Here is a 26,597-nt window from a genome sequence, read left to right as displayed (position 1 = left end):
AGTATGTGTTCCTAATAATCCTTTAGGTGAGTGCATATATATATTATATATGTATATATGTTCAAAGTTTCACCAGCAGGGGATGTATATTTTCAATGCCTAGACAAACTGTTAATCATTTCCACTATGTAAGTTCACCAGTCTTTTGAAGAGGAAGCTTGTCTGCACATCTGCAGTTTACTGATGTTTTTCACCATGTTTTATAGTTTGAGATCCAGCAGGCCCAGCACAACACCAGAACCCTATTTCCAAACAGATCAGAGTCAGAACACAATTTCTCTAACCTGAGATTTTCATATGCAGGATCAGTTGTTTTTGTCTATCATCATTTGCACATGTAATACATAATAAAACTTGTTGCCCATATAATTTATACACTTATACATTTGGCAGACTCAGCTTAGATTGCGCTCAAGATATGCATTTTATTCGTTCATTAATTCCTTGGAAATCAAACCCATGACCTTGGTGTTATTAGCGCCACACTCGACTGTTTGAACTGCAGTATTACATTAATGTTCATATCAAATTTAAGAGAAAGGTTTGTGGTCTCTGATCAAAACAGGAAATCTTGCAGAGTTTTTGTGCAAGGTTTTAGTATTTATATGTACTGTGCCGACTGAATTCAAGTCCCAGCAAGCACAGTAATACATCGCTGAGTGCTCTTTCTTCAGCTTGGTGATTTTCAAAGCAAAATGATTTGAGGATTTCTTTTCTGATTTTGACTCAAAACCTCCATCATTTGTTGCGGCTCCATCATTTATCTTAACATAGAGAATCCTCTTCATTGGTTCTCCTTCTTTCTGCTGATACCAGTGGATGTAGTCCCAACAGGTTAAATGTAAAGGGAACTGACAGTCTATGATGGCTAACTTATCCTCTGCTTTGGTCAGTGAGATTTTCTGTTGCAGCTCAGCGGCTCCGTCCACTGCAAAAAGCAACAACTCACAAATCAAACTATACCTTTTCATAAGGTAATGCAATGATAAATCAATATTTAAGCTAATATTTGAAAAGTATGGTTACATAGAACAATGATATGAAGATGATATGGCCACACATTAAACACTTACCTTTAAATATAAAGTGAATAAACAGCAAACAGAATAACTGCGGCTGAGGACTCATGATGGCAGGTTTAGAGAGCGTCTGTCTTTTCTCTGGGATGAAGGTGGAATATATTTCTATAAGCAAAAAACAGGAAGTTGCAGTGCTATTGAGTTTCCTGTCCTCATGCTAATCTGAGGTTTTTGATACGGGTTCACAGTTTGGATCTTTCTTATTTGGATTAAAGTCACTAAGTTTTACCTTTTTATGTAAAGGCACAATTCAAGTCAAATGAAAGCCATTCATAAATATATTCATGATTTAACAATATGATATTTTAACTTGAAGATGTGTTTGCAGTTTTGTTGTGTATACTCCAATGTTACTTGATAGTTAGACAAATTTTAGCATCACTAAATATATATATATATATATATATATATATATATATATATATATATATATATATATATATATATATATATATATATATATATATATATATATATATATATATATATATATTTGATAAAATAATGTTTTTAAAAAATGTATAAAAGCAACAAACACAGATTACATTTCTAAAAATTGTAAAAGTATTTTACTTTCATCATCCCAGACGTCCTTATCAGGGATGGAAATTAAATTTTTTGTCCACCGGCCACTGTGGCTGGTGGATTTCAAAATCTACCAGCCACTCAATGTTTTTACCAGCCATTTTTTGTTTTTTACCGACAATGTGTAACTGCATGTGAAAATTAATACTACAAGCTCTACAATACTTCAGCAGTTTATTTAATCTCAAGTCTCAATGAAATACTGGCATTTTCTCTTTCTCTCTTATACACACACAAACCACGAACTGATATTAATTTCATTAAATGAGTAGGGCAGATTAATGGATGTGGCATTTGGATGATTCGTGGTCTTTTATGGCTTCCAGTTTTAGGTTTTTAGTCCCAACAATGAAACTATTAGTTTTGGCATCTTCTGAAGCGTGTTGACGACATACTAGGGTTGCCACCTTCAGTGTGGCAAAATAAGGGACACCCATTCACGACAATGTAACATTTTTATATTATTTTACATTTGATTATTTAATTTATTTCTAAAGCCTATTTGGTGCACTTTAAAGGGATAGTTCACCCAAAACTAAAGCATTCTGTCATCATTTACTCTCCCTCATGATGTTCCAAACCTGTATGAGTTTCTTTGTTCTGCTGAACACAAAAGAAGATATTTTGCTGAAAGTTTGTACCCAGGCTGCTTTGGGGGCACCAATGACTTCCATAGTAGGAATGAATCTTCCAATGTGTTCAACATAACAAAGAAATGTGTACATGTTTGGAACAACTTGAGGGTGAGTAAATGATGACAGAATTTTCATTTTTGGGTGAACTGTCCCTTTAAGCAGTCATTCTTAACCACTAATCACTTTTTTGACAATTCTAAAATTCAAAATTGTTAAATTTTGTATTAATTTACTTAAATTTTGACTGTTATTATGTAATTATTTGTCCAATTTTTATCTAAATATTATTTTAATAAAGGGCAAACTTTATATGGCAGGATTATTTATTATGTATGATTAAAATTATACATTAGTAATAACATTAATTAGGCTATAAGACAGAATTATTATATATTTTTAGACAGGTTAATTAATAGATAATTAACCTGTCTAAAAATATATAATAATTCTGTCTGCCAAGCTCTGATAATGTATGGAATATTATATAAATATATTATCCATTTAAAAAAACAATAGACCTATACCTTGTAACAAGTACAATTCGGTGCTGCTCCTTTAAGGGGGAAGGCACTTATTTCACTCACTCGCTGAGTGGGCAGTCCTTAGATGGAGCACGAGCTGTGAGCTGCATGTATGCTTTATATATTTCTGTTGCTCTTTATCGTTTATTTTTCCATTCAATAACGCTGTTGTCAGTGAAGTGTTGCAAACTAACGTTACCCCATTAGTGCATGGGAATGGCGCTGATAATAAACCCCATGTGAAACGTCAGATAGCCTGCCTACGTGAGTTTTGCTTGCACTTGGCTGAAGCCATTCGGTCCAGCTATCCGGTCTCTCACTGGTCTCTCACTGCTGCTGCTTTAAGTCAGTCAGTCTGAGCAACTGAAATGCTTCTCATAAAGTGTGCAGTTCGCCTGAGGTTCATCACGAGTTACTGGACAGACCCATTGATACCTTTTTTTCTATTCAGCTCTATATCTGGAGATCCTCTTGCGTTCAAACGGTGGATGCGACGCGAGCTCGATATGTCTTTAAAAAACCGCGCACGTTTCCAGCGCATGTTCTCGAGACTCCGCCGCTATGGCAATAAAGCCGCTTATAACGCAACCACGCGCAAATTAACTTCTCTACTGAATATTGTGAATTTGATTTGCAACGGCACATTTCTTTTTGAAGGTGTGACTCCTCTAAAAGTGTCCGCCGTCCAGCTGAAACAGTCGGCTATGCTATTTTTATTTACCCGCCACGGTGGCCGGTAGGTGAAGCGAATCTACCCGCCATAACACAAAATCACCCGCATTTGGCTGGTGGCGGGTGCTAATTTCCACCCCTGGTCCTTATTAGTCCTTATATGGCCCATTTGCTTTTAATTCCACTATAGTGATATGTGTGTCAGATATTGTTTATTATAACCGATAATGTAAGAAATGAATGAGTCATTGCAGAAAAAGTTCATGTTTACATAATATATGTGTGTGTACTGTGTATAATTATTATGTATATATAAATACACACATGAAAAATCTTATATTTTTCTGTTTATATAAATATAATATGTTATATATATGTTTATATTTAAAAGAAAATAAGAAAATAAAAAAATATATATATGTATATATATGTATATATTAAATATAAACATATAATATGTTATATATATATATGTATGTTAAAGGTGCACTATGTAACTTTTCCGTCCGCTAGAGGTCGCCTATTCAAAACAAAGGCGTAGTTTGATGACGCCAAGTTTGAGTCTTGGGACATGTGGTCGTCACCTCACAGCCGGTGGGAAAGAATCGGGATAGGACTCGGGCAGAAATCATGTTCATGGAGGTGATTATTAATGTTACTGTAGTCTGAAGCAGAAGCAAGAGCGAGTGTTGTGGAGCTTAGGAACCGCTGGAGTGATTGTTAAAAAAAGCGTGTTAAAAAGCGTTTCTGCAAAATAAAACCAGAAACCGAGGGGAATGTAGTAATTTTCTCACAATTTACAAATAGTTGGAAACATTTGGGATATTGTAAGTACTCAACTGAACAAAATATATAACACTGGCCTAGTGGTTTTTGGATATTTTACTGTAAAATATTTACATAGTGCACCTTTAAACATTTTGGCAGGATAGAACGGTAATGTACTGTACATTTGTCAGCAAAAGAACTTTGTTCTCAAGTTTTATTCGAAGAAAGCATCAGATTCTGTTGCAGAAAGACAGAGCCAACATATAAATACATCCTACGCTTCATAAGCATGACAGCAGAAGCCGTTCTTATTTAGAAGCAATTTCTAATGTCAACTTCGGAGGTTGTGGGGTTTTTTGTACAAGGCTTCAGTTTTTCTACTCGCTGTGCCGCCTGAGATCCAGCAAGCACAGTAATACATCGCTGAGTGCTCTTTCTTCAGCTTGGTGATTTTCAAAGCAAAATGATTTGATGCTTTCTTTTCTGATTTTATGGACTCAAAACCTCCATCATTTGTCGCAGATCCATCATTTATGTCAGCATAGAGAATCCTCTTCAATGGTTCTCCTTCTTTCTGCTGATACCAGTGGATGTAGTACAAGCAGTCTGAAGGGAACTGACAGTCTATGATGGCTAACTTATCCTCTGCTTTGGTCAGTGAGATTTTCTGTTGCAGCTTTGCGGCTCCATCCACTGCAAAACACAAAAACTCACAAATCAAACTAGACTTTTTTAAAAACAAGTTTTATAAAACAGAATCGATTATATTGTCAAATAATAAAAGACTCACCTTTGCATATGAACTGAATAAGCAGGAAAAATGAAACTGTCAAAAGAGCATCCATAGTAGCAGAGAAAGTCTTGTTGTGTGTTTGCTCTGTGATGAAGGAGGAATTAATTTTAGTGAGCAACAAACAGGAAGTTGCAATGCTATACTGAGTTTCCAGTCCTTATGCTAACAGCTAATCTGAGTTACAGATGTGACATGCCCCATACTGAGATTCCTTAACCGAAGAGAAAGTTTTTTCCTCTCCAATGATGTCAGCATTTCATTGATGGACTTCCTCATTTCCACCACTTTGGAGAATTTTTTTTTTTGTAAAAATTTTACATTTAGGGGAACAACGTCTTGTCACTGGGGTAGTAATATTAAAGGTGCCCTATGTAAAAAAAAATTCAGTAAAATATCCAAAAACCACTAGGCTAGTGTTATATATTTTGTTCAATTGAGTACTTACAATATCCCAAATGTTTCCAACAATTTGTAAATCGTGAGAAAATTTCAATTTTAACCGAGGAACCGGGACGTGTGAGGGAGTCGCCTGTCGTTGGCGTCATATTTGCGTTCCCCTCGGTTTCTGGACAAGTGTCAAAGCAGCCGCTGAGTGAACACAATTCTGCGCTCAAACGTGGCGTCATCAAACTACGCCTTTGTTTTGAATAGGTGACCTCCAGCGGACGGAAAAGTTACATAGTGCACCTTTAAAGCGGGACTATGTAACTTTTTGGTGCTCAAAATTTATATAATGAGTGAGTACATCATGAATGCATTTTCCAAACCGTGTTTTTGTCTTATCTGTTATTATTTCATAATTTTTTTTAAAACATAAGTGTTTATATTCTGAATATTTTAGTCTGTGGAGCAGCTCAATATCTGTGTGACTCACCCATAGACTGTAAAAAAGATGGACGACGCGCCTTCACTTTCTTCCGTTGAGGTAAGTGAAGCCGCCAGTGTTCAAATACGGCGCTGATATCTTGGGTCTCGAGTCTGCGCCAGTGTTAATTTCGTTGACGAATTTTCATCAACAACCTTTTTTCACTGATGAAAACGAGACGATAACTAAATAAAAACTAGTGTTGGATGACAAAAACAATGACGAAAACTTACTGTCATTTTCGTCAAAAAAATAAAACGAGACGAAAATGTTAGGCAGGGACGATTAGGGAAGAGATCCAGTCAGAGCTGATGTCCTGTGTAACAGATGCGCACATTTGAGTTGAACACGCTGATCTAACCGCTGGAAAACACGGCGCTGTTGCGCTTCTACAGGCTCACGCATCCCCAATCCAGCGCTCCAGAGCGGCTCAATCAATGAATAACACACATTTATGCCAGGCAATTGTTTATGAACTAATGCTGATGAATAATGACAATGTTTACTTTACGATGTTTATATAGTCATATGTTTAAGACGGTTGTAACAATGCATATTTTATCTCCTCATCTGAACTTGAAGCATTCTGCAACTGCAACAGAGGCGCAGACATTTCAAAATAAGAGACCCGGTGTATTTCGAGCTTGTTTATAATTACAAGTCACGCATTATATATTCGTTTTTGGTTACACAATAAACTGTATTTAATTTCATTCCCATTTAATTCATATTCAGGAGGAAAGACCAGTATTTGACACACATTCAATAAAGTATCAGGGTTATAATAGTTAACTAAAACCATTAAAAAAAATCTTCATTTATTGAAATTAAATAAATTAAATTTAAAAAAAAATAAACAAACTTATTTGAAGCTTTAGCTTAACCTGATATGGCCTACTGACTAAAACAGAAATACAAAGTTATAAAAACTATATAGCTGTTTAAAAAAAAAAAAAAAAAAAATGAATTGAGCTCTTTCGTGTATTTTTAATGTCAAAAACAAATGATGTCAAAATGTCAGTTCAAGTGACAGTCGGTTATGTAAGGCTTAAATGCAATCTTATGATATTTAGTCGACTAAAACTAAAAACAATTCAGGTGACTAAAACTAAATGGCATTTGATTTTAGTCAAAAGACTATGACTAAAACTAAATCAAAATTTGCTGTCAAAATTAACACTGGTCTGCGCAGTTGTGAGCGCGAAGTTGAGCCGAGATATCAAGCCACACTCCTGCCTAATCATAAACAGTTATGGAAATGCAAAGATTAAAGTTAAAGCTCCAATCTCCTCCCGAAGTTTCCAAAAAATATCCATTAGTGCCTCCATGACTACTTCACTCAGAGAAGCTGTCAATCTCAGCTGTCAATCATGACGTCACACTCCTGTTTTTATAGCATCAAATAACTAACTAAAAGCAAACTTATTTAAAGAACGAACACTTGAACTATCAGCGTGATAAAAACTGCCTAAAATGACAGAAACCATTTCTGGAAAAAAATTTATTTGAAGTGTAATCTGATCTTTATGACCTGGTGATCGAGACGCTTTGGCTTCAGTTTTTTGGACTCGCCATAGACATAAACAGAGAGAAGTAGCTCCGGCTACAATGTTCTTCTGCAAGACGCGTGCAGTTCTGTTTGTTAATCGCTAGAGCACCAAAAGTTTCCTACTGTTGCTGTTAAAGGACATTTCGTACCTTTTTACTCCTAAAAGGTGCATATTAGTACCTTAGAATAGCAATACCCAACCTTTTAGGGATTAATAAGGTACTATCACAGTGATAAGCTGTTGTACCCTTAAAGGTACAATTTTTACGAGGGTTAATGTTAGGAGTAGCATAATAGTCTGCAATTGACTTGATATCCAATATTGTTTGGATTGTCTCAGCACCAAAAGAAACACAGCAGATAGTAGTTAAATTTGCGACACAATGTGACATTAAAGACACATCCAAACATGTCTGGCTATTAATAGTGTAATCTAGAAGGCCTTCAAGCATACTGATATAATGAAAACTGGGATAACTATTCTAGTTAGGCCTACTATTTCATTATATACTGTGTATCAGTGGCCCATGTGTTGTTGTGTTTAATGTATTGTAGAGCTGCATTGAATCGCATGCTTTTCAATGAATTTGTGCTGCATCTCTTACTATAGTAAAACTGAGAAGGCCTGCACGTGTCATTTCCACTACATTTAATAACTATCATCCTAACTCTGTGCTGTTGTTTTAATCTGCAAGAATATTTGCTACACCAAACCGTACTAGTTTGTGGTTCTCCTCAGACAGTATCTGTCAGACGATTCAATACTGTAATAAATGTGGTTTGTAACTGTAATATTTTGACATTGTTCATGTTGTGGAATAAGTTTCTCATGGTTTATGTCAAGGATGGCAAAGCTTTCTCTCGCTGTGGCTGCCCTCCCAGCATGCACAGTAATACGTGCCAGCATGTTCCTCCTTTGTTTCTTTGAGTTTTATGCCATATGAATTTCCAATTTTTTCAGAGACAAAGTCTTTTGTGTCACTTGTAGCAATCCCAGACTCACTGATGTAGAGAAGTCTTTTAAACCCTTCACCGTCTTTCTTATGGTACCAGTGGACAAAATTACCAGTGCCCAAGCCGGTTACTTCACATTTGAAGGACACAGTTTTACCCTTTAGCTTCACCGAAAACATTTCAGTTTGAATTAAACTCAAACCTTCCACACCTGCGATGAAATTAAAAGAAAAATAAATTATTTTTAAATAGTTTTCATGTTAATATTTTACTAACATATCCTATTTTTTTTTTTACCTACTACCTATTTAACCCAATTTTAAAGTTTACTTACCATGGATCATTATGAGAACAACAGCGCACAAGTTTATGAGCATCGTTCATATGGTTATGTGAGGCGATAAATGGCTCATAAAGTTTCCTGTACACTTCATTACACTATTTTGCAAAAATCCATGCAGAAAATTGTTCAGTGGCGTCATTTCCTGAGGTGGAGCTATGATACGGTCTAACCAAATGTGATGTGATTTGTAGTTGTACAGCAATCAGAATATAATATTTCAAAAGCTGACACATTTCTACCTCACTTGTCTGATGTATTTGATATCTCATCAGGATTCTCTTCAATTTAATTGAGAAAAATGCAGTTTATTAGAAGTTATTTAGTACTTTAATAGAGCCTTAAAGCTGAAAAAAACTATTTTGCAGCTCAATAGCACCATCCACTGTTGAAGATCTGCGTGTCAAACAAAAAACTGTGTACAGATATTACAAATGTAGGAGATTATTTGAAAGAAAAAATCACACCTGTTGCGTTGAACTTCAGGGACTTGTAATAGTGGAGGTGATAATTGAGTCTATACACAGGCTCATTTATATTCAAGAGTCATATCTGATGATAATATCCATGAGTTCATGTACAGGATGTGTGTGAATGTTCTCGCTGTGGTTGCTTGTGTCCCAGTAGGCACAGTAATAAACGGCAGCATGAATCGGCTTTGTGTTGCTCAGTTTCAAATTATAGAGCTGTGTTTTGTCCACCATGAAGTCATTTGCTTGAGGATTGTTGGTATCATGAATAAAGCTGCCACCTGCATAGATACTGAGTAGTCTTGATGGGGCTTCACCTTCTCTCTTTTGGTACCAATGAATATAATTCCAAGATTGCAAATTGGTCACATTGCAGGGGAGATATGAAGTTTTTCCCACTGCTTTGACCAACATCTGTTGACCTTGTTCCAAAGTCACTCCCAGAACAGATGCTTTGATTGAACAAAACATGTCATTCAATAAATAATAATTAAAAAAAAATCTTAAAGGCTTCATTTTAAATGGCACCTACCTGGGATCTCTGCGAGAAGGACAATAATATAAATGTATGCAAACATCATTCATCTAGTTGAAAAAGACGTTCAGAGAGTAATGCTGTTTTCCTGTTGTACACATTGAGCCTTGTATGCCATTCAAATACAGTTTGCTGATGTCATTTCCTGATGGTTTTCAGCACATAACGTTTCTTTCCAATTTCACTGTTTGTCATCACATTTTAAAATTAAGGCCCTTTAGTTGATCTAAACTTGAGTAACGTCCATTACCTGTTTTTACACATTATTTTGCAAAACATATGCTACACTATATGATAAATAATGTAGAATTTTAAAATATGAGCAATGTGCAATGTTTTCTCATTTGATGGAAGGTGTCTAGGCTCAAACAATCATTTACTGTATAACTGGATTGGACAAACTGTATTAAAGGATTAGTTCACTTCAAAAACTGACCCAGTGTTAAAACGAACGTGCAAAGACTAAATCAAACGCCTGTCACAAAAAGTAAAGGTAAAACAACAATGTCAGACAATTTTGAAGTTGGAGGAGAAGATGAGATGGAGTTTTTCAACACTGAAGTCGAGCATTTGTGGTTAAAATTATATAAATGTTTATTTTTTCTTGCTAGATAAGATCCTATTCCTCGTCTGGGATCGTGCAGAGCCTCTGAAGCCCTTCCGTTGAAACTGCATTGATTTGGACCTTCAACCGTTGGTTCCCATTGAAGTCCATTATGTGGAGAAAAATCCTGGAATGTTTTCCTCAAAAAACGTAGTTTCGTTTCGACTGAAGAAAGAAAGACATGAACATCTTGGATGAGATGGGGGTGAATAAATTATCAGGAAATTTTCATTTTGAACTGAACTAATCATTTAAAGGTGATGTAAATTTTTTTCAGTAAAATATCCAGAAGCCACTGGGCCTGTGTTATATATTTGGTTCAGTTGAGTACTTACAATATCCCAAATGTATAAATCGTGAGAAAATTGCTATTTTAACCAAGGAACCGGGACGTGTGAGGGAGTTGTCTGTCAGTGGCGTCATATCTGCGTTCCCGTCGGTTTCCGGTTTTATTTTGCAGAAACGCTTTACTCTCACTGCAGTGTGAACAAGTGTCATAGCAGCCGCCAAGAAAACACACAGAGTAACGTCATAACATCATTTTAAACACACTCAGATGAGTCTAATATGATAAACAGAGCTGACACGCCGGCGACTGTGTCATAATAAAAGTCCCGCTGCTCGCGAGGCGTGTGTTGCGTTCATCTTATTAACAATCGCTTCAGCTGTTCCTCAGCTCCACAACACTCGGTCCTGCTCTGCTTCATACTACAGTAACATTAATAATCGCATCTATGAACATGATTTTCTGCTCGAGTCCTATCCCGATGGCGCCACTGACTGGCAAGTGGAGGTCGATCTTGGCAAACAGCTGAAGATCCCAAACAGGATAATATCTACGCGGCTTCATCCAGACATGATCATTGTCTCAGATTCTACCAAGCAATTGATTTTGCTAGAGCTCACTGTCCATTGGGAAGAGCTCATGGACTCTCCAATGAGAAGAAGCGTGCCAAGTACCAGGAGCTAGAGGAAGAGTGTAGGAGGCAAACACATTGTGAGCCTCTGTAGGTGGGCTGCAGAGGATTTGCAGGGCGATCACTCTGTAAAGTGTTCACACTCTTAGGCATCACCGGAGAGGCAAAGCGGAAGGTTATCAGATCTGCAGAGAAAGCCAACTTGGTTGCTTTGAATTAAGAGGACAGAACCGTGGATAAATGCTGCTGGGACACAGGCCGGGGTCTGATCAACTCCGATCTAGTGCTTTACCATTTATTTATGTTCTTCACATACCATGTGTCATGATCTTGTCTCTTTCTCTTTCCCCCCCCTGCTGGTCATTTTCATACTCACGCTCTCCTCTGGGCACTTGCTCACTTTCACTTTGTCGCAGCTGTTCCTCGTTACTACTGAGAGGCTCGTTCATTCTACACCTGTCCCTCCTTTCCCCTCTGATTAGCGTCTCTATTTCTAGTTCTTGTCTTTCCTTTGTACTCTGCCAGAGTATTAATTCTGTTTGCAGCTGTGTTACCAGTACGATTTTCTGTTTAGTCTTGTCCTGTCTAGGTACACGCTGTTCGTACCGATCTAACCAGTTGCTGGTGCTTTTGCTGAATCTATGCTCTACCCAGCTCGCCTGCCGCTGAATGCTGTGACCGGGACTCTCAGTGGGAACCTCTATCCACGGCCGTCAGCCAACCTTTGCTCTATTTCTGCGGACCGGTCATCCACCCGGGTCCACCACCTGTGTTACTTTTTGAAAAGGAACTTTATGTTTGACGGCTCAGCGGCCGACTTGCCAAATTCATAATTAAAGAACTGTTGACTTGCCTTCGCCTCTGGATCCTTTCTCTCACCTCTTGACAGAATACTCTGGCCAAACCCATGGATCCAGCGAGGGAGAACCCTTTCCAGACGGCCCTCAAGATGAAGGGCGCCATGCTGGGTAAGCACGAGGAGGAGCTGCACGCCACCCGCCACGCCGTTGAGACACTGGCCGTCCAGGTGACCGACTTATCTGCCCAACTGAGTCGTTCCCAGGCTGAGGCTTCTGCTCCAAGATCTTTCGAGGCACACAAACCCAGAGTGAACAACCCACCCTGCTACACCGGTGAGCCCACCGAATGTCGTTCTTTTCTGACTCAGTGTGAGGTGGTGTTCTCGCTGCAGCCCCAGACTTATTCCAAGGATCGCTCCCGGGTCGCCTATGTTGTTTCTCTCCTGACGGGACGTGCGAGGGAATGGGGAACGGCCGTGTGGAACGCTGAGGCGGCTTGTCTGGGTCAGGACACTCTCTTCAAGGAGGAGATGCTCCGAGTGTTTGACCGCTCCGCCTACGGTGCTGAAGCATCGCGCCTTCTTTCTCTTTGCTCCGCCAGGAGGACCGGTCGGTCACCGACTTTTCTATTGAATTTCGCACACTGGCCACTTCATGTGATTGGAACGAGTCAGCACTCGTCGCTCGGTTCCTGGAGGGGTTGGGTGCTGAGATCAAGGATGAGGTGCTCGCTCGGGAAACACCCACGCGTCTCGACTCCCTGATCGACCTGGCTATCCGGGTGGAGAAGCGATTCGACCTGCGCCGCCGCGCTCGCAGACTGGAGAGATCTCTCCTTTCCTCTCTTCCGCTCTCCACTACTCCGCCGATGTTTGCTCAGTCCAAACCTATGCAGCTGGGAGGTATTCGCCTCGACGCCGCCGAACGTCATCGGCGAATCACGAACCACCTCTGCCTGTACTGTGGTGCGGTGGGGCACTTCGTTTCTGCGTGTCAAGTAAAAGCCAGAGCTCACCAGTAGAGAGAGGGATACTGGTGAGCGCATCTGTTCAGACCCCTTCGTCACGTTCTCGCACTACTTTTCCGGTCCACCTCCGCTGGCCGGGTTCAGCTGTCTCGCGTCAGGCTTTGATCGACTCGGGGGCGGAGGGGAATTTCGTTGACGAGTCCTGGGCTCTCGACCAGGGCATTCCCCTCGTCGACCTTAAAGACGCTACTCCTGTTTTTGCCCTTGATGGTAGTACTCTCGCCAATGTTCGCCGTGTCACCATTCCGGTGAGTTTCACCGTCTCTGGCAATCATCGAGAGACTATTTATTTTCTTTTTTTTTCATTCTCCCTTTACACCTGTGGTTTTGGGCCATCCTTGGCTTGTGGACCACAATCCTCAGATAGACTGGTGTAGAGGAACTATCCTCTCTTGGAATTTGTCATGTCATGTTAAGTGTTTAGTGTGTGCTGTTCCCCCTGTGTCTTCTGTTTCTGTTTTTCAGGAGGAGCCGGGTGATTTGTCAGGGGTGCCGGAGGAGTATCACGATTTGCGGGCGGTTTTTAGTCGTTCCCGGGCGTCTTCTCTCCCTCCTCATCGACCTTATGACTGCGGTATTGATCTCGTTCCCGGGACCACGCCTCCTCGCGGGAGACTTTACTCCCTGTCGGCGCCTGAGCGCAAGGCGCTTGAGGATTACCTTTCCGACGCACTGAATGCAGGTACTATAGTTCTGTCCTCCTCTCCGGCCGGTGCGGGGTTTTTCTTTGTGAAGAAGAAGGATGTAACACTTTACAGTAAGGTTCATTAGTTAACATGAACTAATAATGAACTGCACTAATAAAGCATTTATTTATTTATATTTGTTAATGTTAATTTCAACATTTATGAATACTTTATTAAAACCTTGTTAACATTAGTTCATGCACTGTGAACTAACATGAACAAACCATGAACAGCTGTATTTTTATTAACTAACGTTAGATGAACAAATACAGTAACAAATGTAGCCTACTGCTCATGGTTAGTTCATGTTAGTTAATACATTAACTAATGTTAACAAATGAGACCTTATTGTAAAGTGCATCCAAAAGGTCTTTAAAAATACATTTCACAGTGGTCAAATGAGTCCATGGTTGTTTAACTAAGATTGTTGTAATATCTAATGCTATTTTAAATATAAATGTGAAATGATTTCCCATAAATTAAGATTGAGATCTGAGTTAGTGACGGCTGTGAAATAAAAATAAAATCAATAGGCCTACATAAAAGGCATTTAAAAAAAGTATGGAATCAAGACACGATAAAACATTTGCAAGTAACGCTACCTTATATAACAAAGAAAATGCGTTTCATTTCAATAACAATTAATAACCAATGGGATAGGCTATAAAGATGAATAGCCTACAGTTGTTTGTGTTTGTGGTTCTGATACACTTTTTGAACATTTGTTTTAATGCAACAAAAAGCAATGTCACAATTAAAATATGCTCAATGTCTCCCTCTTGCTGCTACAGTTGTCCCACATAAACCGCTTTGATAATGAAAGCAGTTTTTGTAATGATTTCCTGTCACAATCAGCACTGTGTTGTTGTCTCCAGTCCAAAGCGCACAGTAATACGATCCTGCATCCTCAAACTCCAGTTTTGCCATAGTCAGTGACACTTGTTCACCACTCACCGATCCAACATATGATCCACCTCGGACCACCAACGGATCGACTTTGGGTGTTTTTGATCCAGCTTCGAAATACATTAATCGTTGGAAAACTCCTCCTGTTTGAGCTCTGTACCAGTGGAGAGCGTTGGACTGAAGCGTCGATGAATCCACATTGCATGTGATTATAGCAGTTCTACCTTTTGCCCTAATCATCACAGGACTAGGATGCGTAGGAATACTTTGTCCTTTTAAACAATCTAAAACCACAAGAGAAATACTTAAAATGCGTTGAGTGTATTTGAAATCCTATTTAAGGCAATTATATGTGGGCTTAGACCTGTAGTCTATGTTTCTATGACTTTTAAAACGTTTCATCAACCACGTGCAACGCACTAAAATAGAAGATCAGAGTAAAAGTCAGCAGTTTTAATCCATAGGCGGTAGGCCTGTTGGACATTACACAGATAAAACGTGAGTATTTTCATTATTTATGACATATTCACGTATCATAAGCAGGCATATAGCTTAGAACAAAAATAAATAGTTTGAGAACTGTTTAAAATTAGTTGTGCGAGACGAACCTCAAAAGATTGCAAGAAGAAACTCCTCAAATTACTGATTCCTTTTTAAAAGTCAAAAATCACTGAATAATCTTAACTGAGAAATGTTAATAACTTAAATCTCACCTATTAAGACCACTAACAACCCAAATGTTATCGTTCCAGATATTGCCATGTCTTTCTGTCATCCAGGAGTCTGAAGAATAATGAACTTCATCAGCCAGTCAGAAGGTAATGATAATGGTCTTGTGGTTTCCTCTACGCATATCTCATCATCATTACTATCACAAGAAGGTTTCTCACACAAGCTAAACACTCATGGGTTAGGCAACATTAAACACATGTAGGCTAATTTAACCCTGGTTTATTAAAACCTTCTCCAGTGCAGATATCTCAGTAAGCGGCTCTTCTTTTGTTTGGCTTGTGTGGATTTAAATAGATGGTAAACAGGTGAAGATGTTGGCAATAATAGAGTAGGCTAAAATAAATATAAAAAAAAACATTCGGTAATGACACTGATATCCTCCTGTTACCCAGGATAGACTTTTGTCCTCTGTACATTATATTGTATATTTCTCTGACAGCATGTCACAGTTTTAAGTCTGGATGTAAAGTGCACATTCAGGGCTTTATACCAAATTTTTGGAGGTTTCACCATGACAACAACTTCTTTTTAGTGATTTTTAGCACTCTTAAGGAAATATTGTGTAATTGTCATTTAAATCTGACTACTTTTCAAATTGTTTGTCATAAATCAACATCTCAGGAAAATGTTATGGGGTTTCTAATCAAAATGCAACTTTCTTTTACAAAACAGGGCATTGATTTCATACATGTCTACTGTAGACACCAGGGGCCTCATTTATAAAACTTTGCGTAGGATTTGCGTCAGAAGTGGCGTACGGCAGACTGATCTCATGAAATAGCGAATGTATGACACGCCAATTCGCTATGCCATTTTGGCGTACTATCAAGACGCATAATCGCTTTTTAGCATGTTTATCAACGCAGTTTCATTTTATCCCCCTACACTGCCCCTACCCCTAAACCTACCCATCACACACACACACACACACACACACACACACACACACACACACACACACAGTGCCCCTGCCCCTAAACCTACCCATCACAAGAAACATTCTGCATTTTTACATTTTCAAAAAAACAACATAATTTAGTATGTTTATAAATCCATTTACATTCACGTGGAATCACACGGCGTAGACATGACATCAGAGCTTGCATGAAGGACCGCACATTTTCCCGTCAAGTTTGCTTTTTATAAATACCAATTATTGCGTAGAGAGCGGCGTACGCCTTCTTTTGTGCGTACGCAACGTTTATAAAGGAGGCCCCAGGACTTTAATCATGTTTATCAAACATTTTGGGAGACACAAGTGAATAGGGAAAGAGATATAGATCAATATTCCTATGAAATATTAGATATTGTTATGAAAATGTTGCTAATTATTACTCCAGTATACTCCTGAAACCTAAAAATTGATTGGTGAATGAAAAAAAATCCCTTTTCAATCCCGTTATTTCATGTCTTTTTATTTTTTAAAGTCCTGGTGTCCACTACAGAGGACATAGCAAAAGATATTTTATTCCTATGTTTTGCTGATTCGATACGCTCCGAAGCTTCATGAAGCAGTGTTTTGAAATCGGCCATCACCATATAAGTCGTTATTTAGTTTTTTTTGGTGCAACAAAAATATTCTTGCGGCTTTAAAATATTAATATTGAACCACTGTACTCACATGAACTGATTTAAATATGTTTTAAGTACATTAATGGATCTTGAAAGAGGAAATTTCCTTCCTCACTGAGCCACCGGATTTCAACACAAATATCTTCGTTTGTGGTCCGAAGATGAACAAAGGTCTAACGGGTGTGGAACGGCATGAGGGTGAATAATAAGTTACATTATTTTCATTTTTGGGTGAACTAACCCTTTAATAAACTGTGGCAAGATGTGAAGGGGGAGGAGAATTTATACGTGCGTCACGTTTAGTCGATAAAACACTTCCGCAAAGGATACACCTGTGTATCCTCGCTCATGATTCCTCAGGAAGCCTCACTCCTCCATCCTCGCCTCTTCGCGGTGCAATTAGAGTCGAGATGTCCAACAAGATGGCTGAGCTCGACCGGTTTCCGGGTCATAGGATGGAGGATGGAGGAGCAAGGAATTGAGGAGGGATCTTGAGAAGCACCCTATGAGTGAATCATCACTTCATCATTGTGTATTAGACATTGCCACCTTGTGGAATAAAGGTGAGTTACACTTATTCAATCATCAAAGATTCAATTATTGTTGTGCAGAAAAAAATATACTTACACTCTTTCACACCTCGGGTCATTAGCGACCCTATATCATTTTAACATAAAATAAATGGGAAAACAGTCATTCTTTTATAATTGTATTGTTTTTTTCTTGTTATATTGTTTATAATGAATTGATAGAAGAATACTAAGAAGATTGATTACTGCGTATCAGTGGCCCATGTGTTGTTGTGTTTAATGTATTGTAGATCTGCATTGAATCGCATGCTTTTCAATGAATTTGTGCTGCATCTCTTACTATAGTAAAACTGAGAAGGCCTGCACGTGTCATTTCCACTACATTTAATAACTATCATCCTAACTCTGTGCTGTTGTTTTAATCTGCAAGCATATTTGCTACACCAAACCGCACTAGTTTGTGGTTCTCCTCAGACAGTATCTGTCAGACGATTCAATACTGTAATAAATGTGGTTTGTAACAGTAATATTTTGACATTGTTCATGTTGTGGCATAAGTTTCTCATGGTTTATGTCAAGGATGGCAAAGCTTTCTCTCGCTGTGGCTGCCCTCCCAGCATGCACAGTAATACGTGCCAGCATGTTCCTCCTTTGTTTCTTTGAGTTTTATGCCATATGAATTGTCAATTTTTTCAGAGACAAAGTCTTTTGTGTCACTTGTAGCAATCCCAGACGCACTGATGTAGAGAAGTCTTTTAAACCCTTCACCGTCTTTCTTATGGTACCAGTGGACATAATTAGTAGAGCCCAAGCCGGTTACTTCACATTTGAAGGACACAGTTTTACTCTTTAGCTTCACCAAAAACTTTTGAGTTTGAATTAAACTCAAACCTTCCACTCCTGCAATGAAATTAAAAGAAAATAAATTATTTTAAATAGTTTTCATGTTAATGTTTTACTAACATATATCCTTTTTTTTTTTAACCTTTACCTATTTAACCCCATTTTAAAGTTTACTTACCATGGATCATTATGAGAACAACAGCGCACAAGTTTATGAGCATCGTTCATTTGGTTATGTGAGGCGATATATGGCTCATAAAGTTTCCTGTAAACTTCTTTACACTATTTTGCACAAAAAAAAACAGTTTGGTGATGTCATTTCCTGAGGCGGAGCTACGATAAATATCAGCGCTCTCACCCCTACTATCATTCCAGAATATTCCATCATATTTAAAATGATGTATTGTGTTATTCTGAGGTGATTTTTTTTTTCTTTAATTTGAATAAACTTGACTAAAATGGCTTAATAACTTGTCTTGCTGAGATTGGTTTAATTGGCCTTTTAATGACTCCTTGTTTGGAACTTGATTGGAATAAAAAAAGGTGTAAAATAAAAAGAAAATCTATACATAACAGGCATTTTTTAGAAAAGTATGGAATCAAGACATGATAAAACGTTTGCAAGTAATTTTAAAATGTTACCGTATTCATATAGCTGACAATGCTTTTCATTTTGATAAAGATTAACCAACGGGAAAGGTTATAAAGATGAATAGCTTACAGTTGAATTGTAGCCTAAATAACAGTCTCTGTGTATGGTACACTTATTGAACATGTACATTTTTTTTGTGGTTGTAACATTTTTGACCTTTCTGTCTATATCTTGGAGTACTTTTAAGCCAGTGTGTTCAAAATGTGATTCAAACTAGTTACAAGTGTCTGCTATTAAATTATATAGCTATTATCTTTGCAACACAAACAGACAATGCATGGTTTAGTTTCAAACACAAGGAGTGAAATGTTACAATTCACCTCATAGTCTGGGTTAGTTGTAACATACCCTGGGGTGAGATGTAACATCATGATATCCACCGGATTATGAAATAAAGATTATGACAAAAAAAATGGATTTTGAAAGCTTTTTATTCAACACTGACTTTTCAATATAACTGATGTGTGTGTCTGTGTGAGTCTCAGTGTGTTTGTCACTCTCAGTTATAGTAATTGTCCATAATAAATTGAATTTGAACAATTGAGGATGTTTTTCTTGTTCCTCAGTGAAGACCCTCTTTCCACTGTGGTATAATCTTGGAAGATCACCTTGTCATCCACCGGATTATGAAATAAAGATTATGACAAAAAAAATGGATTTTGAAAGCTTTTTATTCAACACTGACTTTTCAATATAACTGATGTGTGTGTCTGTGTGAGTCTCAGTGTGTTTGTCACTCTCAGTTATAGTAATTAATTGTCCATAATAAATTGAATTTGAACAATTGAGGATGTTTTTCTTGTTCCTCAGTGAAGACCCTCTTTCCACTGTGGTATAATCTTGGAAGTTCACCTTGTCTTCTAACATATTCCTAGTCATACTGAAATTCAAATAAAACATATATATTCAACAACATTTTCTCGGGGTAGGTTATAACGTTACATTGTTGTTATAACTAACCCCGAGTCTTGTTACTAACCCACCCACATTAAAAAATACTATAGTAAATTATAGTAAAATTACTCTAGTAAATACCCTAGTGTTTTTGAACCGTACTATAGTAAATATACTACAGTAAATTAACAAAGTGTAGTAAATACTATAATATACTACAATTTACTGTGGTATATTTACTATAGTATGGTTCAAAAACACTATAGTATTTACTAGAGTAATTTTACTGTAATATACTATAGTATACTATAGTATTTTTTCATGTGGGGTCATGTAGCCAAGAACTATAGCTCAACCTGACAGCTAACAGCTAAAACATTAGCACTAACTTGCATGAAAAAATATCTACAGAGACACACACATAATTTAAATTTGATGAGTTTAACTACAAAGAAATTCCCAAAACAAAAATAAACAAAGTATTAAAAAAGTTACTTTCGTACCTCGAATTTTTTTTCCCCCACTAACATCTGCAGTGTCTGCCACAGGGCTCTACTTTATCACATGTGGATAAAGGACTAAACTGAGAATGTGTGAAGTGAATCAGGTGATTTGTAACTAGTTCCTGGTTGGACAGATTATTTTATTTACAGGTTACAACCATCTCCGGTCTCCCCTAATGTCGACAGCAAAAAGCGACAATTAAAATATGCCGAATGTCTCCCTCTTGCTGCTACAGTTGCTACATAAAACCGCTTTGATTATGGTTTTTGTAATGATTTCCTCTCTCAGTCAGCACTGTGTTGCTATCAGTCCAGAGCGCGCAGTAATACAATCCTGCATCGTCGAACTGCACAGCTGACATAGTCAGTGACACTTCTTGCTTATTTTTCACCGATCCAGCATATCTCCGGGGGAGACCCGGGTCCACTTTGGCTGTTGTCGATCCAGCTTCGAAATATATTAATCGTTGTAAAGCTCCTCCAGGTTGAACTTTGTACCAGTGGAGGACGTTGGACTGAAGCGTCAATGCATCCACAATGCATGTGATTATAGCAGCTCTACCCTTTGTTTTAATCGACACAGGACTTTGCCTAGGAATACTTTGTCCATTTAAACAATCTAAAACCACAAGAGAAACAATTAAAATGTGCAGAGTGTGTAAACACAACAACTAGGCATCTGAAATCCTAATTAAAGCTTGTATTTGGACAGACCTGTGAGTGAAAAAAACAAACAAACAGCGTTTTCTGTTATAATTATTAGGCCTATTGGACTATCGATTAAACGCTAGTATTGTGATTTTTAAAGACTTTATAACATATTTGCCTATCATAAGTTTTTTTTAAAGTGTTTTATTTCAAATTACTGACATGTAGGCTTATAATTATTATACATAATGCTTAAATCTCACCTATTAAGACCACTAACAACCCAAATGTTATCGTTCCAGACATTGCCATGTCTATCTGTCATCCAGGAGTCTGAAGAATTATGAACTTCATCAGCCAGTCAGAAGGTAATGATAATGGTCTTGTGGTTTCCTCTACGCATATCTCATCATCATTACTATCACAAGAAGGTTTCTCACACAAGCTAAACACTCATGGGTTAGGCAACATTAATGTAGGCTAATTTAACCCTGGTTTATTAAAACCTTCTCCAGAGCAGATATCTCAGTAAGCGGCTCTTCTTCTGTGTGGCTTGTGTGGATTTAAATAGATGGTAAAACAGTTGAAGATGTTGGCAATAATTGGGCTAAAATTAAAAAACAAAAAAAAACATTTGGTAATGACACTATGATATCCTCCTGTAACCCAGGATAGACCTAGTCCTCTGTACATTATATTGTATATTTCTCTGACAGCATACATGTCAGTTTTAAGTCTGGATGTCCTGTAAAGAGCACATTCAGGGCTTTATACCAAATGTTTGGAGGTTTCACCATGACAACAACTTCTCCTTGGTCTTTACAAATTACTGACATTAATTTAGTGATCAAATTTAGCATTCTTATGGAAATATAATATTTAGTATTAATTTTCCAATTGTTTGTCACAAATCAACATCTCAGGAAAATGTTATGAGGTTTCTAATCAAAATATGATTTCCTGTTACAAAACATTGATTTCATACATGTCTGCTGTAGACACCAGGGGCCAGTTGTTCAAAACATTTAATCTGGATCAAAGTGATATCGATTTGGAAATCCCATATTTTGCTATCCAGGATCAGGTAATCCATTTTACTTTTGTGCCATTTTTCCAAAGCAAAATTGGATTGGATCACCCTGATCCAGATACACACCTTTTCAGATGACCAAATCTGGATTACTAGTGCTCTACGGAGCCCCTGAAGGGACATGGGGATGGAAAAAATATGAGTTGGGGAAAAAAAATTCAAATGTTTTTGCGTTCTCCCAGAAAAGTTTCGCGTAGCGTTCACCCGAGAAACCTTGCGTTCACTCGCAAATAACTTTTGACTGGTTAATTTCTTATAATTGATAAGAAGTAAAAAGTTTTATAAGTGATAAAAAAAACACTTTAAATTTAATATAATATTTTTGTTTGATATTTACAGCTGTTTGGGGATTATTTTATGGTGGCTAAATCTTTTTGTAGGCTACCGAAAGGCTAGCCTAATGTCTACTTAATTACTTACTTATTACTTTAACAATTAGCCTAAATAATCAAGAGCAAAATAAAATAAAATATGTTTTTGTGTATTATATGATACAAATGTATTTTTTGACCAGTTTTAAAATAAAACGTTCTTCCTGGAATCCACCTTGAAATCCTACCCCCTGTTGGGATCAGGATGATCCTGTTTTTTTGGATCAAAGTTATCCAAATCCTACTGACAAGTTTTGAACAACACAAACTGAAGATTTGATCCAGATACAAACTAGGATTGGATTCCGTGATCTAATCTGATTTCAGATTCCTTCTTTCCCTTTTAAACAACCCATTTTCAAGATTTGATCCAATCCGATAACCAACAATTCGATCAGTTTACCTTTGAACAACAGGCCCCAGGACTTTAATTATGTTTATCAAGCATTTTAGGGAGGCACAACAAGAGAATATGGAAATAAATGATATATCAATATTCCTATGAAATATTAGATATTATTATGAAAATGTTGCCAGTTATTACTCCCAGTATTACATTTCTTTTTTCATTGCATGTTGCCCTAAGAACACATTAATATGCAAATTAGATACAGTGTAGATTAAATTGGTGTATGAGTAAAAAAATGTTTTGCCTATACATTATACAGGACATAGCATACAATTTAAACAATTTTTTTTTTCAAATTTTTTTTTTGTGTGCTCTAAACAATGTATTGACCAAACAATACTAAATTCAAAAAACTTTTTTTCCTGTTTTTCAGGAGGATATCATTCGGAATACATTGGTTGTGAAATTCACAGTGTACTTTAACTGCTGTTGCAAATCGGTCACAGAAATAAACTTCACAGGTCACTTATTTTTGTGCTTTTATTTGTAAAGTAACTTAAATCTGTTTTATATTGTAGACTTTGTTCAAGTCTATTGGTTAGTCCAGTATATTGTGGTGTGTCTAACTTCTGCTGTGCCTTTCTTATTATTTGATACATAAATTATTTGAAATACATGTGAAAAGCACATAAAGTCGGCACACAAGCTCTTTATCAAACTGAAGATTACAAACCTGTAAATGCTCATAAATAATACATAATTGTAATATATGTGTATAATAATTCTACTCACTTATTTATATCTTCACAACATATAACAAATATGAGATACACCTGACATATTCCAAAAACAAAATAATACAATATGCACAAATAACTTTATCCATGAACGGCAGGGCAATAAAGTTCACATCCGAACAGAATCAAATTAAGAACTTAAGCAGAAATGACAAGTATATGAATATTAAACTATTATTAAAGTAATTGCATTTAGCAGGAGTTCATGTACAGGAAGTGTGTGAATGTTCTCGCTGTGGTTGCTTGAGTCCCAGTAGGCGCAGAAGTAAACGGCAGCGTGACTCTTCTTAGTGTCACTCAGTTTCAGATCATAAAGCTTCGTTTTGTCCACCGTGAAGTCATTTGCTTGAGGATTGCTGGTATCACGAGTGAAACTACCATCTTTAGTGATATAGAGGAGTCTTGATGGGGCTTCACCCTCTTTTATTTGATACCAATGGATATAGGTGCCCACATCGGTCGCTTTGCAGGGCAGATACACAGTTTTTCCCTCTGCCTTAGCCATAGCCTTTGGACCTGGATCCAATCTCACTCCCAGAACTGCTGCTCCGACAAAACCAAATTCAATACATTTAAATCAGTTTTTCATTTTTTATTGCTTTATTATAAATGTCACTTACCTGGCATCTGTAAGAGGAGGACCAGATAAATGAATAAAAACATCATTAATCTGGTAAAAATGTTATACTTTGGTGTAATGCTGCCTCTCAGGGTTTCACACTGCTTTGTATGAGCTTCAAAATAGGGTACTGATGTCATTTCCTGAAATGGAGTTACCTTAGAGACCATTTTACATGAGGTTTTTACATCAACTCATTTTCAAGAGTTACATTATCCCCACATTTATGTAAGATATTTGCTTATTTATCAGGAGGTACACCTTTTTCTTTATGATTATGTGAATCAATGCTTAAGGTTATTTTAATGAATTAAACTTTAATAATAAGGTTGACAGAACTGTGTGGAGAAACAAGAGAGCTGAATAAAAAACAGATGTTTTGCACAGGCCAGTATTAACTAGACACAAACATCCGGAAAGTGTCCACATGGTTTTTGTCTTCCTTTTTTTTTTAGCGTTTAGAACCATTCAAAAATGTATTTCGATTTGTTTTTAAGTTATTTTATAAAATGCTTTCTCTAAAATAAACAGCACACACTAACACAGACATTGCAAGTGTCCAATTTTAGGGCCTCTATATTGAGATTTATAATATCTGCCGTGTATTTTTAGGTCTCCCAGTTTAGGTGACAGAAGTTCTCACGAGTCAGTGTGCATTCAGGTTGAAAAGCATGAACGAACACACACACACGTTTGTTTTTGTGAAATGTGAGGACATTCCATAGGCGTAATGGTTTTTATACCGTACAAACCGTACAAACCTACCCATCACAGGAGACTGTGCAGTTCACTTTCTGTGTAAAAAACCTTGTTCTGTGTGATTTATAAGCATTTTGAAAAGTGAGGACATGGGGAACGTCCTCATATTTCACCCTCTTTTTGTAATACCTATGTCATACCCATGTCATTATACACATTTGTGTCCTGATATTTCACAAAAACATGCCCACACACACACACACACACACACACACACACACACACACACACACACACACACACACACACACACACACACAGGTTTGTATTGCTTTCTAAGTGAGGACATAGGGGAGAACCGGGGTGAAAGTAACACGGGACGAAAGTAACAATGCGATTTTCTCCGAGCCCTGAATACATTTGCATTTCAAGCTATGACAGCACGTTCAGCACACAACCCTTGACGGATCTGCCAAATATCACGTGATTCCGCCATCGTTTCCCGCGGTTAGGTCCGAAATGCAGTTTTCAAGTACGCCAAGTAAATTAATGAAGCTGTACTTTTTTTCTAATTACAAGTTGTGTTTCTTGTTTCATGTGTCACAGTAATGATCAATCTACGGGTTATTTAGTGCTGTTACACACCCTGAAGGTTTGTCTTTTCAGAGTTTCTCAGTATAAAAGTAAATCGTGTTTAAATGTCAGGACTTCCTGTCGGGACAAAAGTAACACTTGTCACTTTTGTCCCGCTATTATATATATAATGCATAATTATATATATATATAATTACATTCGTCCCACCTGATGGGGTCAAAAGTAACAATGTGCAGCTTATGTTCAAAGTGAAATTATACTGTAGTCATTCTACATTTGTACAAAATACCGCCTGCTATTGATAGACCACACTTGTGAGTTATTGGCCACAGCAAAAATATATCTCGGTCTAAAACATTATCTTTTAAAATTACGATTTTCTGAAAAATGGTACTTTCGTCCCTGCTCTCCCCTACCATAGGAGTAATGGTTTTTATACTGTAAACTGTACATTATATCCCCCTAAACCCACCCATCACAAACACATTTTAATTTCTTTATTTGAATCCGCCAATCAAAGTTCTTACAGAAAGGATTCAAATATTCTCAGAGGTAACACAGCTTTGACATTTAAGGGTACATAAAACATCTCCTACGCCACACAGCAAGGCTGCCCATCACAGCTGATATAGAGCAGAATTTTGCCAGCTGTTCAGACTGTCCTTTTGGTAGCCCTGCCAGTCTTAGTCCACTAACAGTCAGTTTGTGGCCCAGGCTGCCAAATATCAATACCGCAAATTTACATGCACAGCCTAGGTCACTGATCTTAGCAAGGAGGGGTTGGTATTTAGTCATTTTTTCTAAAAAGGCTATGTCCATATACAAATCATAAACACAACCTATTTCAAGGACTAGCATCTCCTTTCTATCTATATCCACCAACACAACATCAGGGCTGTTAGGGATGTTACAAAACACATCATCAGAGCTGTTGAACAAGTCTGGTATTACTCGTGAGTGTTTATACATAGGCATATTTTTTGGAAATATGTCCTGA

General features: G+C 37.4%; 1 protein-coding gene across 2 annotated transcripts in view; it reads right to left on the bottom strand.

Annotated features, from left to right (window-relative positions):
• The window catches only part of LOC307128308 (immunoglobulin kappa light chain-like), a 50,043-nt gene that overhangs the window by 20,882 nt on the left and 2,564 nt on the right, over positions 1 to 26,597 (bottom strand). The window contains exons 1-2 of one of the 2 annotated variants that reach the window (XM_079820067.1): positions 24,308 to 24,412; positions 23,931 to 24,230 (exon numbers count right to left, since the gene is read on the bottom strand). The exons of the other annotated variant lie outside the window; for it this stretch is intronic. Coding sequence (XP_079676193.1) covers positions 23,931 to 24,230; positions 24,308 to 24,353 — 346 coding nt within the window. The 5' untranslated portion in view covers positions 24,354 to 24,412. Of the gene's footprint in view, positions 1 to 23,930; positions 24,231 to 24,307; positions 24,413 to 26,597 lie in introns of those variants that run through there. 2 annotated transcript variants of the gene reach the window in all.

Source organism: Gobio gobio (assembly GCF_949357685.1).
Source record: "Gobio gobio genome assembly, chromosome: 6".
Taxonomy (NCBI): Eukaryota; Metazoa; Chordata; class Actinopteri; order Cypriniformes; family Gobionidae; genus Gobio; species Gobio gobio.
The sequence above is the reverse complement of the archived record's forward strand: the minus strand, read 5'-3'. Positions and strand labels throughout refer to the sequence as shown.